The sequence below is a fragment of the Pundamilia nyererei genome, unplaced genomic scaffold, assembly GCF_000239375.1.
Source record: "Pundamilia nyererei isolate P.nyererei 1_Seehausen unplaced genomic scaffold, PunNye1.0 scaffold00276, whole genome shotgun sequence".
Lineage (NCBI taxonomy): Eukaryota > Metazoa > Chordata > Actinopteri > Cichliformes > Cichlidae > Pundamilia > Pundamilia nyererei.
Genome location: NW_005187677.1, coordinates 596,750 through 611,850, shown reverse-complemented (window position 1 = coordinate 611,850; position 15,101 = coordinate 596,750). Strand labels below are relative to the sequence as shown.

The following is a 15,101-nucleotide window of genomic DNA, read 5'->3' as shown; positions in this document are numbered from 1 at the left end:
TAACATTGCGCCCAGCTACCTCACTGACCTCCTCAATCTGTACACACTTGTCGTGCATTAAGATCATCAGGTCAATTACTCCTGGCCCAACCTAAGTTTGGACTGAAGACCAGAGGCGATCGTGCCTTCAGCTGCACCCAACCTTTGGAGCAGCCTCCCTGCTTCTATTCGAGCCGTGGACTCTATCCAATCCTTTAAATCAAGATTGAAAGCATATCTATTGGACTTGGCTTTCCTGACCAGTTAATACCCTTTTCAATTTTAAACTTTAAAATCTTTTAAATCTTTTAAATTTTTTATTAAATTTTACTAAATTGATTATTTTATTATTAATTTTACTGCTGTTTTTGTCTTCTTAGTGGATTTTGTATTTATCTAACTCTCCTGGTCTGTTAGTGCCTCTATCCTGTCTGTGCTAGTGCCCGATTTGTACCCTGTTATTGACTTATGTTGATTCTCCATATTACTGTGAAGCACTTTGGTGTGCCTTTGGGTTTTTAAATGTGCTATATAAATAAAACTGTATTGTATTGTATTGTATAAAGGCCTGTTTTTGCTTATTTAGCTATCCAGAATAAGTGAGACAAGTAAGAAAGAGATGAGTCTGCCCAGCAGTCTTGTTGTTGCTGTTATATTAAATGGATCAGGTTAAATTAATTTAACCTGGGTAATCTCATCAGTTGTCGTTGCTTCTTTGGCAATAAGGCCGTTCGTATTCTCCTCACGTAACCCCTCCCCTTTGAAGTCAAAGAGAGGAGAGCAAATCAGGAGTGAAAAAACAGAAAAGCTGAAGAAGAAAGAAAGAGAGCGGGCGACAGACTGAAAGACGCAGAGGAGAAAACACAGGCACAGAGAGATGCAGCGCTTCATGTCTTTAGTCTTAATGTTGACCTAATTAAATGTTGAGGGGGGCTGCGCATTTCTTTTAGAGATACATATTTTTTTAATGACTAAAGCCATTTGCTCTGAGGGAAATTAATTGCAAATGCTTCCGTGAAAAAAGTGAGAGACATAAACCCTGAGAGAAACCTTCGGCTGTTTGTGTTCCAATTACTGTTTTTATCCCCCCCGAAAACATCTTTATGGCTTCTTTCATGCTTTATCGTTTTATAAAGAATAATGATCAAGATGGTTACACAGCAAAAAGTCAAAACAAACAATCTTCCTTTAGTTTGAATATCTTAAAATAATCCAAGTGACCAACACTTGCTGAGTTTGTGATTTCCTTGCAGTGACACTGACAGTGGGTTTGGCCAAAGACAGCAGTATGTAAATGTAAATTCTCAGTCATGTGCCAACACAAAAAAATGCAGCCAGCAGAGTAAAGACGTAACAGAGTCAGTCTGATCAAAACTGATTAAAAATACACAAAGACAGAGAAATGATTAGATGGCATTAGATTTTAATACCATCTAATCAGAAATGGCCAACCCACCGCCTCCAGCCTGTGCCCTTTACTTGGAGTCTATGAAACATAATCTTCATTCATACGAGTGTTAATTTTCTTTAAAAAAAACCCTCTACTTAAGGCTTTTCAATTTGGTTGAAAAGCCATTTTATTCAGTGATTTGAAGGGGAATAGACGCACCGCCGCATGACACTCTCCAGACCCTCGTGTAGCTCTGACTTATCAGACTGCAGATGGCAGGATACTCCCTCAATAGCGAGAGGGAGACAAGAATGAGTGAGCCATGGCTTCCGCCGTTACTGGAGCTGGAGCACTCTATAAATGATGGACATAACTTCTGAATTGTAAAGCTAATGTGAAGTGCCTTAAACCTCTGTTCCTTCTTGCATCTCATCCAGGTGAAGACTTCTGATAGTAACAAGAAGGCTGCAGAAAAAAAAACCCTAAACCCTTCCTGGTGACTTTATAGTCTCAGTCACTAGTTTAAAGTGTGGCAGAGTTCAATTTAAGATTTTTATTTCGTAATTAACCGTCTTCATTGGAGAGGAAAGGACCGTAAAGCTGGGTATGCCCACCATCGGGGTGTGATGGATCCGACCTCCACTAACGGTTTCAAAACACCAAGACGAAACGGCTCGAGGCGTCTCAACGGGACGCTGCTAACCAATGGGTTACAGTTTATAGGCTTAGCTAACTGATGACACAGCTCAGGACCAATCACGGTCCTGCACCACAGCGATGTCTGACTCAGCAGGTTGTGGATGAGAAAAGTCGTCCACTTCTGTGACAGATGGTTTAAGGTTCTGTGTTACTCTGTATTTTTTCTATGCCCCGAGGATCGCTGAGGTACTCCCGCCTCAAACATCCACATACCCTCCTCAACTCTTACAACTTTTCAAAATGATGGTGCGGGTAATGTTCAGCTCAGAGCTACAGAGAATTAATGTCTTTCATTTAACATTTGCAGAGGCTCTTCTCAACATTATTATTACCAAAGTGTTTAAATTTATTAGTAGCAGCGAACTCAGAATTTGATGGTGAAATGTTCCTCGAACCTAATTTCTTATATCCAGAGGCAGAGAAAATCAGGATGTTGGAAATGTCGTTTTCAGCTTTTAAAAATATGTGAAGACTTTGACCAAACATGTTATGACCAAATGAGGACACCACAAACAAATTCAATTAATAAAAACCCATTAAGATCATGAAGTACAAACAGACCTACTGTGTCATGGCTACGTTTCTGCGACTGTGCTCGTGTGCATCTTACATGTGCAACAATACCATCTGTCTGTCACACTGTCTGTGTTGAAATGATGACATTGCTCCTCATATTTTACTTTTTTGTATCATATTTAGTGTTTGATATCCTTGAAAATAATGAAGAAAACCTTGTGAAGGATTTTAGGACAGTTTTTTGGACCAAAAAGTTTCCATTCGTCAGATTCAACATCAACACCGAACCTTCACACTGGACTCACCGTGATGAGGAGTTTCTTCTCCTCCTCTTTCTCTTGCTGGGCTTCCTCTCTCATCACCTGGTGTTTCTCCTCGAGCTCCTCCAATGCTCTGACCTGCGCCTCCTTGAAGCGAAGTGTCTCCTCCTCATAGTGCGCTCTCAACCTGGAGAGCTCCTTCTCATAGCCCTGGTGTTCCTCGCGCAGAGACTGAGGACAAGAGGCAGATTAGAGGAAATAAAAAGGCTTTTTGTGACAGACAAAGAAAGGATAAAAAAAGTACCTGTTCCAGTTTGAGCACTTGTTGTTTGTGCTGGTCGTTGGCGGTCTGGCTCTGGCTGAGCAGAACCTCCCTCTCCTCCTCCAGCCTGCTGATCTTCTCCTTGAGGCGGCTCTGCTCCTGGTCCAAGTTCCTGATGGTCGCCTCGTGGGCCATCTGGGTTGCCTGCAAGGAGCCGATCTGACCTGAAAGCAGTCAAATTGAAATCATGTGTGTGTGTTAAAGAGGCTCTACAATCAGGAATCTGAGCTAACGTTTAAACTAGATGTTTGTTATTGTTATTGCTGTTTGAACGAAGAAGTGGCCTCTGCAGCAGAGTTATTAAACAGGAAGTCGGCAGTCTGCTAATTTAAAATATCAGCTGCTTGTAAAACTTGGTGGGAAAAACTTTAAATAACAAACAAGAAAAACAGTGTGGTGCAACAGTGTGGTTAGCTGAGCAGCCAGAGGGAAAGCAGATGTTCTAAAAAGAAAAGCAGTCAAAGGAAAAGATGTGGGATGAGTTTATTCAGACTATTTATGACATAAAAGCTCAATTTCAATCTAGTAATCAGAGGAGAGCTTTAAAGTTTCTATAGACGCTTCTGTAGAGATCACACAGTATAAGGCGTGAGCACAGGCACCCTGACACGCAGACACCCCTTGGCTTGAGCCCTGTATCACTAACCAACCTGGACCTTACGAGACATGAGCTGTTTTTCCCTTCATAATACAAAAATGCTCCGCTGCACCGATGCTGGAGGGAAAAAAAATTATCCATGCACATACATTTCCTCAAGGTGCAAAAATCTGTGTTTCAACCATTCGTTTGTGGCAGCTGGACAAAATAAAACTTTGCCCTCCACGAAATGGTTTGTTCTATTTTTGGAGCCCGGCACCCCGCTGTCGCACTCTCTGCGTGATATCCTCACAAACAGGCGTCGACCGTGACTGCTAAAGCTGCACACAAACTCCCTGCAGTCATATTGCCAACTACACTTTAATCGATTGGGTGTCTAAACCGCTTTGTAAATCAGTCAACATATACTATTCGTGGTGCATTCAGGTGCACCATGTAAACTCGTAAATCTACAGCTGAACGGCTATGAATGTTGTTCAAACTAAAAGAAAAATCTTTACATGAATTTGAGTCCAGTTAACAGCAGTTTTTCAGTGTGTCTGAGGATTTTGAATGTTGTTTTACTCCAACGGTTTTGATAAAATTACAACAAATTATAATGCATTTGTTTCTACGCAGACACGTTTTGACTGCTGAATTTAAATCATGTCATTAGCAAACTTTATTGCACAGGTTACAGAGGTCTACGAAAAGGCTAAAAGCCACACGTAGCCACGAATGGACCAATTAGAATAAATGGAAATACCTCATCAAATTTTAAACATACAAGCCGAGATTTACAACATCGGTTAATTAAGCATGAGGAGCTCTGCTGGACTCGCAAATTTAGCTGAAATTTGCGAGCGACGATCAATTATAAAACACGTTGTGAAACATGGCTTTCGTTTGCAGCAGTGTGTGAGGATTTCTTTTGCAAATTGGGGAACATGAAACACAATCGTGAGAATAAGGATGACAAATAGCAGACTTCCTCTTTAATGGATGTGTGAAACATCTGCACACAGCACTGCACTGCACAGTGGTGAACGCCAGCAGTCAAATCTTACTGGCTTTGTGCAGGATTTCAGTAGCCTGCTGCTGAACTCGTTCCCTGCTGCTCTCTAGTTCATACTCGGTGTCCTTTAGCTGCATCACCCAGATCTCTCCGTCCTGGATTGCCTCTTCCAGCTGCTTGTGAAGGTTCTGCAGCACGCACAGAAACACACACACGCACACTCAGCTACGTTACAACAATACAACGTTTGGCATTTTAAAACCTCAGCTCAGACTCTCCAGCTACTTCCAAACAGATCTGCCTGCAGGACCATCAGTGCACACTACATTTCCCACCACCTTAAGATTCTTAAAAACACTCTCCACCCCGAGGCTTTCTGTTTCCAGAAAACATTTTCCATTCAATTTATCCCACTTTGTACTTAAAACTGAAGCAAAGAAAAACTCTTTATATTATTTGTACTATTTTGGGAAATCCTGCAAACAGATGAAGGATAAAACCAGCAGTAGCGGCATTAGTACATACTGCTACATTATTTTTCTGTCATTACAAAAACATCAAGGGAATCTGGACCAGAGGGTTTTCATTGTTTTGTCTTATTCATTTGATTTGACAATAAAACATGGTGTTCAGCCACTCGTACCCCACACACCTTGATGGTTCCCTCTGCGTTGGCCAGTGACGTCTGCAGTCTGTTGGTCTTGTCGCGGTTCTCTCTGGCCTCCTCCTGAGCTTTCTGAAGCTCACTCCTCAGCTTGGACAGTGAACGCTGCAATGCCACTTCCTGCGCCTGGAACTCCTTACGAAGCTCGACCTTCACGAGGACACAGAATTAAATTAGTCACTCTGACACAAGAACACAACGCTTATAGCCAGCAACACCTGCCTGTGTGAGTTAAAAGGAGACGACACAAGCAACCTTGAGAGGTGCATTGAGATAAATGAGGCTTTCTTTAAGGCGGTGTCTCAAAAACTGCTACTCGTGTATCAATAACACGCAAGTCCACCACCACTGACAAAGACGCAAATAAAAGCTGGACTAATTAATCCATATTTTAATATAAACAGTAGATCAAACGCCTGTATGTAACGTAAAAGGTGTGAGTAATTACCTCAGGCTTCTTTTCAAATACAGTTTTGGCTTTCAGGGCTTTAATTAACCTCGTTTCAAGCAGCAGCAGGGAGCAATAAACCATGAATAAACCCAACCCACCTGCCCAACAGCAAACACAAAGTTGGCAAGTAAGCTCGCAAAGACATACTCATATCAACACACTGGAGTCATGTAAGCTTAAACGTGTTTGGTAATCAAACAGAAACATGACTTCTAATGAACGTAGATCTACTAAAGGCAAAAACGGGGAACTGTTTGCTAACAATAACACATTCAAAAACACATTCCCATGAAAAATGTATGTAAACTGTCAGCATTGTGTTTGAAGTGAGTAAACCAACCAACTAATGCTGCTTTTAGATTCTTAATGTTAGGTAATCCTTTAATGGTGAGTTTGTGTGTGTTCACAAAGGCATACTGTGCTTCCCTAAATTAACAAAAGTTATTCAGAGGTCATTTTCTCTAGGTCAGTGTTTCCCAACAACTGTGCCGAGGTGTCATAGTGAGAAATGATCAGGTGTGCTGTGGAAAATTATCTGGTTTCACCTGATTAGTACTCTAAGCCAGCGGTCCCCAACCACTGGGCCACGGACCGGTACCGGCATGGGAAACAGGCAGAACAATTACATTCTCTTCCACTAGAGTGCAGTACAACGTTTTGCTCCAATTAAATGGGTTGCCAACGTCCAGTAAAACAGAACATGAAGAAGAAATTATATAGCCATGCTGCGAGTGACACAACGCAGAGTGTATTAGAAATAGATAAATATTTGACAAGAAAAAGTAGTCAATCTGACCTGGGTCCCGGAGAACATTTCAACCCAGATGAAGGCCGTAGCGTGAGTAGTGGTCACAAGAAAGCAAAAAAGGTACACTGCGGACAAACCGAGCCGATTGCTATACCCGGTGCGCGGGGAAAACGACATTTTAGTTTGGTGGTGTGCCGTGTGATTTTTCTAATGTGAAATATAATAATATATACGCGCTGGCTCCAAAAGTTGGGAGAGACTGCTCTAGGCAGCTTGAGAAAAATAGCAGCGAATATGTCCCAAATAATGAGCAAGAAAAAAATCTAAACAAAAACACCATCATGGCGTCGGTCGTGTAAGTATGAGCTAATCACAAAAGTACATCTACAAGACAACAATATCACCCTGCTGTTTTCAACAGCTGCTCTTACGTTTGATTTATTAACTTTAACACCATCTGCCTGTTCTTACATATCGTATTTACAATTAAAATCATATTAAGCAATGACGAGAAATGCATTCAGGAGGTGCTGATTTTGTATTAACAGACCCAAAAATGAAGCTGTTCCTGCAGCGGAAACTGTACTAATGCAACATATTATACTTAACAAACAGAGGGAATTAGAAAAGGTCTCACATCTAATATAAAACTGTTTCAATAAAGGGCTTGTACCTACTAAAGTTGAGAGAAATAAAGCCCTCGGCACTATTTGACGGCTTTATTCTAGACCAATTTCTTGACTTTTTTTAAGAATTTTATACAAGCCTGTTTGTTTCAACACATTTTATTGCCTGTAGCTGTACTGCAACGGAATAATTGTCTTAAGACACACAACACCTGTTAATAAAGAGAGCACTGTGTCTCTCTCAGGAACATAAACAGCTACAGGCCTGATACAGAACACCATGTTTCGGACTCTGTTTAATAAAGCGGTACAGTACTCCTAACAAATGAAAACAAATTAAATGCCTGAGTTTAGTACTTAAAATGTGGTTTCTGCTTTTCTTCTTCTTCTGTTATAAAAAGGAGAGGAATAAGCTTTTACCTCCGTCCTCTTCCAGGCCAGCAGGTTCTCAGTGGTGAGCTGGTGTGTTCTCCTCATGGCCTCCAGCTCTCTCTCATAATACTCCTGAGCCTTGGCCAGCTTGGCCTCATACTCCTCCACCAGGCGGACCTTATCCTTTGTTAGCTCCTCCACCCTCTCCATCAATGCCTCCACCTACGCCAAGAGATGGATAAACAGAGAGCTTGTCAAGACACATTCCAAAATCCTTTTTTAAAAACAACAAGTCTTGAATAGATCAAGCCCCTAAACCACATTATGTTTAGTCTTAAGTTAGTTTTAAGTCTTTTTATTGTTGAGAGAAAAGAAAAATGGGAGAAAAATAAGAGAATGACATGCAACAAATCTCTATAGCCAAATTATTATCACTCCGGGTTTATATTGTGCTCATAAGCTAACTGCACTACAACACACTACATCCTTTCATTTCATTGATAAGCCTTAAAAAACAGCAGTTACCCTCGAAAGAAACTTGCTTTATCAACTTTCTGCAAAAATCCCAACATGCATCACTCCGATCCAAACCTCATCTATCTCCCTCGCTCAATCGAGCTCCGCCCACCTCTTGTCTATGAAGCTCAGCCAGCTTCTCCTGGTCTTCTGTGGAGGAGGCGCTTTGGTTCCGCTGGTTGTTGAGGAGCTCCTCCACCTCCTGGCGGTGGGTGGTCCTCAGCTCCTCCAGCGCTCGCCGCTTCTCAGCCTCAAACTGTGCCTGAGCCTGGCTGAACGAGCGCAGCTTCTCCTCAAAATCCCGACGCATCTCCTCCACCTATTGAAACCACGGAATATGTTCTATTCTGTTTTTGTGTTACTGCTAGCCCAGTCGCTAATGGTGTCACGCTAACTGATCGCAGCATCGCCTCAAAATCCTCCCGTAACAATGAGGGAGGCACAAAACATTCAGTTCTAGCTTCTTAAGCCTTTCGGCACTTGTTTGTTATTGCCAAAATAAAAGCTTGAATCTTCTCTATGTACACCTCTAAGCAGAGCAAAGTGTTCTTTGCAGCGCAAGATCTGAAACAGTTCAAAAGAAAATGTAGAAACATGTAGCGTGTGATGTGATGTCATATGTCATGTAATGCGAACTGTTAGTGCTGGTAAAGATCTTTTTGTTCAAGCTGGAAACAGACACTGTGAAAGCATTTAAAGTCCAAAGATAACACACAACAATCCAAATGTAAGAGATAAAGAGCTGAGTTTATTTACCCACCAGCTCTTTACATCTAAGTAGGGCTGAGATGTTCCTTTGTGCCCACATTCATCAGACAAGTGCATATGAAACTGTGTCACATGATCGTATGACATGACAGATGACATGATACATGTAACAATATTAGATTAATATCTATTTTATTTTATTTAATAACTGTACAGTACTCTGTTTATAGTAACCATTGTCCTTAATGTAAATATGTAAGAAAAATTGTTTCTGTTCTGTGTACTGTTTGTTGTATATGTGTCTTTCTGGCTGCTGTTACAACCAAATTTCCCCTTGTGGGACAATTAAAGGATTATTCTATCTTCTATCTATCTTATTGTAGCATAACATAATCTGTGCAATACTGAAGTAACAGCAGACTATAACAAGTAGAAATCATACTTCCTTATAATGAAGTGAACACTTACTGTATAAAGAAGCAATCTACCGCCTTCTCCTAATCAAACGTGCCAAGTAGCACTTCATTCGGAGTGTAATTTTAATTTTGGGAGCGAGGTGCGTACAAAAGAAGAGTGCAGCAGTGAAGAGCGCGTTTGTGGCACTAAAAGTTAAATTCGTATTCATTATCAGCATATGCCAGTAACGATTATGACATCCCCCCTGCTGTGTGCAGCTCGTAAACAGCTTACCACTCGTGTGTCACTGGCAGATGCTCCTGCCCATGTGACTGGTGTGTCACCCTTGTTTTAGTGTCATATGCTGCATTACTAAAAACATGCTGCTGCTACTCTACAAGCATAACTGTGTGTGTGTGTATCTGTCTGTATGTAATACATAATATTTTGTCAGTAAAAGCTAGCCTTATGTATGTAATGTACACTGTCAGTATTTCCTTTGTTCAATTGTTATTTCTACACTGTACCACTAGAGAGACACCGACAGGCAGATCCAGTCTCCTAGTATGCGTGACATGCATCTGATTTTTCTGATCTAAGAGAGGAGTTCATACCTATCCCCTCCAACTCTTCATTTCTGACTGCTAGTACCACATGTTAAATTTAAATAGTGAAACTGGTAGCGCTAAATGACACAGAGGTTGTGGGTGTTCCACGCTGTCTGCACAGATTACCTGGTGGGAGGCAACCTGTCTCCAAACAATCACGGTCTGACTCAGACTGACTGCAATCACTCTCAGATGATGAAGGTTTGCAAATAATTGCTGTCTAATTTAAAAATAAGGACAGCCAACATGTCTTTCTATGCTGATGACTGCAACCTGTCTGCAACTCGTCTCTCTGCAGTCGGGGACTAAACTCAGCTGGGTGCCATGTCCGTCAGCTACTACCTCGCTATATGTGGAGAAATTTCTGCTTCAGATCTGTGAGATTCTGGCTGAACTGTGGATGTAAGGAGTTAATGTGAACTTCTGTGTGTTTGGACAGCAAAATATTTAAAACAGATGCCAACAGATTTGTCTCAGTCAATCACAAACAGATTACACATAATTGCCAACTTGACTCCATTTAATTGCAAACTGACTGCAGACTTTTATCACTGTCTTGATGCACTGAAGTTGCTTTAAAGATGGCAGCTAACTGCAAGTGGTCACAAACGGGGTCCCAGTTTTAAAAGTTATAATTATTTTTTCCAATACATCTTTTTCAGGTCACACCACAGTCTCCACCGGCTGTTTTCCCAAATGTGGCTGTAGCATTACACAGTGCATATTAAATTAGGGCCATAAGTATTTGGACAATGATATTAAAAAAAAATCTATTTTCAAGCAAGACGTGACTGAAGCACACACCTTCAGAATTAATTCGGTGGGCTTCATTATTATAGATTTTTAAATTATTTTGATCCCGTCATTACAGCCTGATGACAGCATCCTTTACCTGCATCAACATCTAATTGATGTCAATTTAAGTTGTCTTTCAGTTTATAAATTAAACAATAATATAACATATTTGATCAATTTTATCATATGTGCCAGTTATAACCTATTAAGGTATAAAGTCTGTGGTGTGAAGTAGTATTACTCACTAATGCTTGTATCAGTCTTGTTTGATTGATTAATCTGCATTCAGCACAAATAAACCATTCCTGTTGTGCATTTAGAGCATAACACACTTTACATTTTTACAATTACAGCCTGAATACAAAAACATTGGGATGCTGTGTGATATGTAATTAAACACACAAGGAAAAGATTTGCAAATATAATAAACTCATCTTTTGTTCAAAATAGAAAACAGAAGAGAAACTGCAAAAGGATTTTTATATCCAGTACATGACATCATCACAAGATTCCAAGAATCTGGAGAAATCTCCAATGTCCAAAAATCAATACTGGATGCCCGCGATCATCAGGCCCTCGGGCAGCATGCATTAAAAGCAGACGTGATTCTGTCATGGAAATCACTGCATGGACTCAGGAACACTCCCACTGTTCACTGTGCCACCCGGTTAAAGCTCTATATGCAAAGAAGAAGCCATATGTTAACATGATCCTGGAGCGCTATCGTCCCCTGGGCGCTGATCCTCTGAGCAAACGGTCTAAAGTGGACTGAGGCGAGTTGCAAAACTGTTCTGTGGTCAGAAGAATTCACATCTGAATCCTTGGATTCTTTATCCTCAAGGAGAAATGAACTATTTGCACTCAGGCCAAAACTCTCTTATGTCTTAAGGTGTAAGTGGATAAGTGCCTCAGGGACTGGCAGTATGCACATCTGGAAGGGCACCAGCAATGCTGAAAGTTATATACAGATTTAGAGCAACATATGCTCCCATCTTTTTCAGGTAAGACCTTGCAAGTGAAACATTTGGAGTATCATGAAGCAAAAAAAATGACAACAAGAATCACATACAGTCAGCATCTTCTCACTTTAAACCTCTGATAAGTTTTGCATGTTCTGCATGTGTATGTGTGATTACATTTACATTTTACACAGCATCCCAACACTTTTCATAATTGGGTTCATGCATGAAAGTTAACAATCAGGTATTACTTTTGTTATGAGCCCAACCTTACCTCTCTGCTCATAGAAACCACCCTCTGCGTGTGCTGGGCCTCTGTGCACAGCTGCGAGTCCTCCATCCTCTGTCTGTACATCTCGAACTCTGCTAGAGCCTGAAGACAACAAGCACAACAGTGTTACATAAAGACAAATATGGAAACATACAACTGCAATATAACACACCCACTCCTGTATTATATGTTAAGTTGATACTATCCAGTTTTTTACACCTAAATAATCCATATTAAAAGGCTACAACATTAAAACATACTTAAAGATGACAACGTAGGAATATGTGAAGCAATACACAAACTAAGCAAAGCCTGGCTCGATACAACCAAACTAAATGAAGCCACGTGGTGCCCGGCAGCGCTGAATGACCTGTCTCTTCATGTGTTCGTGGAGCTCTACAGATTCCTCCAGACTGGCAAGCCGCCGCCTCAGATCCACCTCGTCCGCCATTTTAGTCTTGTACTGCATGATCTTGTCTCTGGTTTCTGTCACAATGTGTTGGACCTGAGCAAGAGGAAAGAAAGCAGCCAGTGCTTTAAAACAGAACAGAACTTAAATTTAAAACAGAATTTGAAACAAAGTTCAGCTCAGGTTTAGGCAATTACGATTAAGATGATTATGAGCAAGCTTAAAACTGTTTTGTTCTTTTCCAAAGTGGAAAAATATCATAAATTTACAAACAGAGTAGCAGGAAATAAGACCTGAGGAGAAATATGTGAAAATAAATAAGAAAAAGGTGCCAGCACAGCACCGTGGACTCCAAGAAATGTTGGCAGGGGGAGAAAACTCTCACTTTAAAAATTTAACACTTGAAAGAAACACTCATTTAATTAACAATCTTGCAGACTACAGTGCGCAAGAGCTTCCCTCTAAAAGAAATACCAGTGAAATTAAGTAGGTTTAAACCACTTTTGTAAAGGCCAAGTTCACGTCCTCAAATAAACCCCGCCCACCACTGAATATAATGGGTTTTGATTTGGTGCCAGACTTGTTCTGTGTCTTTGAAACCAGTTCAGAAAATCGTAACATTTAGAACATAAGGCAGCTGGTGGTAAACATCCACACCGCTTACACTGAATCAGCTGAACCCTTTGAATTAAGTGGACAATCTGGGGGAACTCTGCTGTGCTGTGCTTCTGTTATGTTCTTGTATGTGAGGTTGGGGAAAAAAAGGACTGGTGATGTGATTAATCACGTAATTTCACAATACCTGTGGCACATTACGGCTGAACACATTACGAAGAAACCCAATAAATGTGGATGTTTCTATAGACATCAGGGAACAGGGAGTGTAAAATATGACTTCTTCACAGATTTGACCCAGATTAATACCTCTGGGAGATTTTTGGAGTCAAGTGTTTAACAGTGAGCATCATCAGCCCTTAGGAAGCTATACCACAAACCACTGGAAACATCTGTACCTGCCATGGTGATTTAGTTGTTAAGCGAATTAATCAGCTGAGAAGTCAGAACTTTGCATCTGGAAACAGCTGTGGGTAACAGATGCTCTTAAGATTTACGTTCATCTTTAGTTTAACTTTCCTAATCACCCCTCAGTCAAATTAAACCCTTAATGCAGTGTTGACCTGCTCGCTGCAGGAGGGCGGCAGACAGCAAAACCATGGTTAGCCTTGATAACAAAACTGCAGTTTGCCACTGAATTTGCTCCTCTCCTCTCCACAGTGAATAAAATACCAAACAGATGATGGGGAAACCTCACTAAGGAGAATTCTGCTTCACCACACTTTTATAATGTAAATGAAATAACACCATTTAAACACACTTTCATTCCCACAGCAGTTTCACACCACAAAAGTGACAAACCACACGGCTGTTTATCAATCACAGAGTATTTTCCACCACATAATAACAGGGTGTTCGGTGTCTGTACCTCGTCCTCATGAGCTTCTTTCAAGGACTCGATTTCTTCTTCGTGCTCATCGTTCTTGGTGTTGAGAGCATAAATTACCTGGAGAAATGAGCAGAATTAGATCACAGAAAGAAAATGGTAAATGGCCTTTATTTGTATAGCGCTTTACTAGTCCCTAAGGACCCCAAAGCACTTTACACATCCAGTCATCCACCCATCGGTGATGGCAAGTTACATTGTAGCCACAGCCACCCTGGGGCGCACTGACAGATGCGAGGCTACCGGACATTGGCGCCACCGGGCCCTCTGACCACCACCAGTAGGCAACGGGTGAAGTGTCTTGCCCAAGGACACAACGACCGACACTGTCCGAGCCAGGGCTCGAACCGGCAACCTTCTGATTACAAGGCAAACTCCCAACTCTTGAGCCAGAAGACAGGAAAGAAAGCTCTTATTAACTGTTTCAATATCAGATCAATAGAAGTGAAGACTAAGCTCAGCTCTGCATCGAGAGTGCAACAAAATCAATACCAACAGCATCAGGAAAGGAGAGAATTATGTTTCGTGTTCTGATTAAAGACAGTCACACACTGAGCCAGGACTACGCTACACACAAAACACAACAAAAGTCCCACAAAGGGAGGTGGGGGGGCGAGGGGTCAGGTGTTCGATAATAAATTTGGTGCAAAGGAGATAAGTGAACATTTCACAGTAAGCACAGACGTTCCTGTGGTCACAGCAAAGCCCTCTACTGGTTGCTGCACATTGCACAAGCCTAAGTGAATAACATCTCGTCAGTCATGCTTGCTCTCTCTCTACCAGGAATATAAGTAGGTTTTACAAGTGCTGGAGGTAAATGATATGCAAAAAAAAGAAAAAAGCTTAAGCTTCAGCAAATTGAAGCCTGCAGGGAGAGCAGCTAATATTCAGTCACGGTCAGCTGAATTACAGCCCCGCTGGCATCGAGACGAACGGGTCCACCTTTTACTCCATTTACAGGTGAGAGGAAAAGGTTACATACAAATCTACAGCAAGAAGTGGGCATAAAGGTATAGTGGTGGGGGATATTTATCCTTTATGGGCAACACTGCTGACGTTTTAAAGACCACTGGGATCAACAATTGAGTAATCATCACTGCAGGGTATTTGCAACTTTATTAAACTTCCCTGTACTCAGCAAGAAATACTAAAACCACTGCTGTGATACATACTGTATCACAGCAACTCAATATAACAGCTGTTTAATATTCTATATTACACTTGATCTCCTAGTGCCTTTAAAAGCAGCATTATTTTGATTTTTCAAACTTGCCGTCTAAAGTATGTACACTGAATGTGTTGCATCCTCAAAAATGCAC

The 15,101-nt window shown here is 41.1% G+C and overlaps 1 protein-coding gene across 2 annotated transcripts in view; it reads right to left on the bottom strand.

Annotated features, from left to right (window-relative positions):
- Positions 1–15,101, bottom strand: part of fam184aa (family with sequence similarity 184 member Aa) — a 68,103-nt gene that overhangs the window by 40,791 nt on the left and 12,211 nt on the right. Inside the window, exons 2-10 of one of the 2 annotated variants that reach the window (XM_005750529.1) lie at positions 13,765–13,842; positions 12,243–12,377; positions 11,876–11,974; positions 8,248–8,454; positions 7,668–7,841; positions 5,402–5,572; positions 4,811–4,946; positions 3,149–3,330; positions 2,890–3,075 (exon numbers count right to left, since the gene is read on the bottom strand). In XM_005750529.1, coding sequence (XP_005750586.1) covers positions 2,890–3,075; positions 3,149–3,330; positions 4,811–4,946; positions 5,402–5,572; positions 7,668–7,841; positions 8,248–8,454; positions 11,876–11,974; positions 12,243–12,377; positions 13,765–13,842 — 1,368 coding nt within the window. The remainder of the gene's footprint in view (positions 1–2,889; positions 3,076–3,148; positions 3,331–4,810; positions 4,947–5,401; positions 5,573–7,667; positions 7,842–8,247; positions 8,455–11,875; positions 11,975–12,242; positions 12,378–13,764; positions 13,843–15,101) is intronic. The other variant, XM_013915247.1, reaches the window with a different exon arrangement.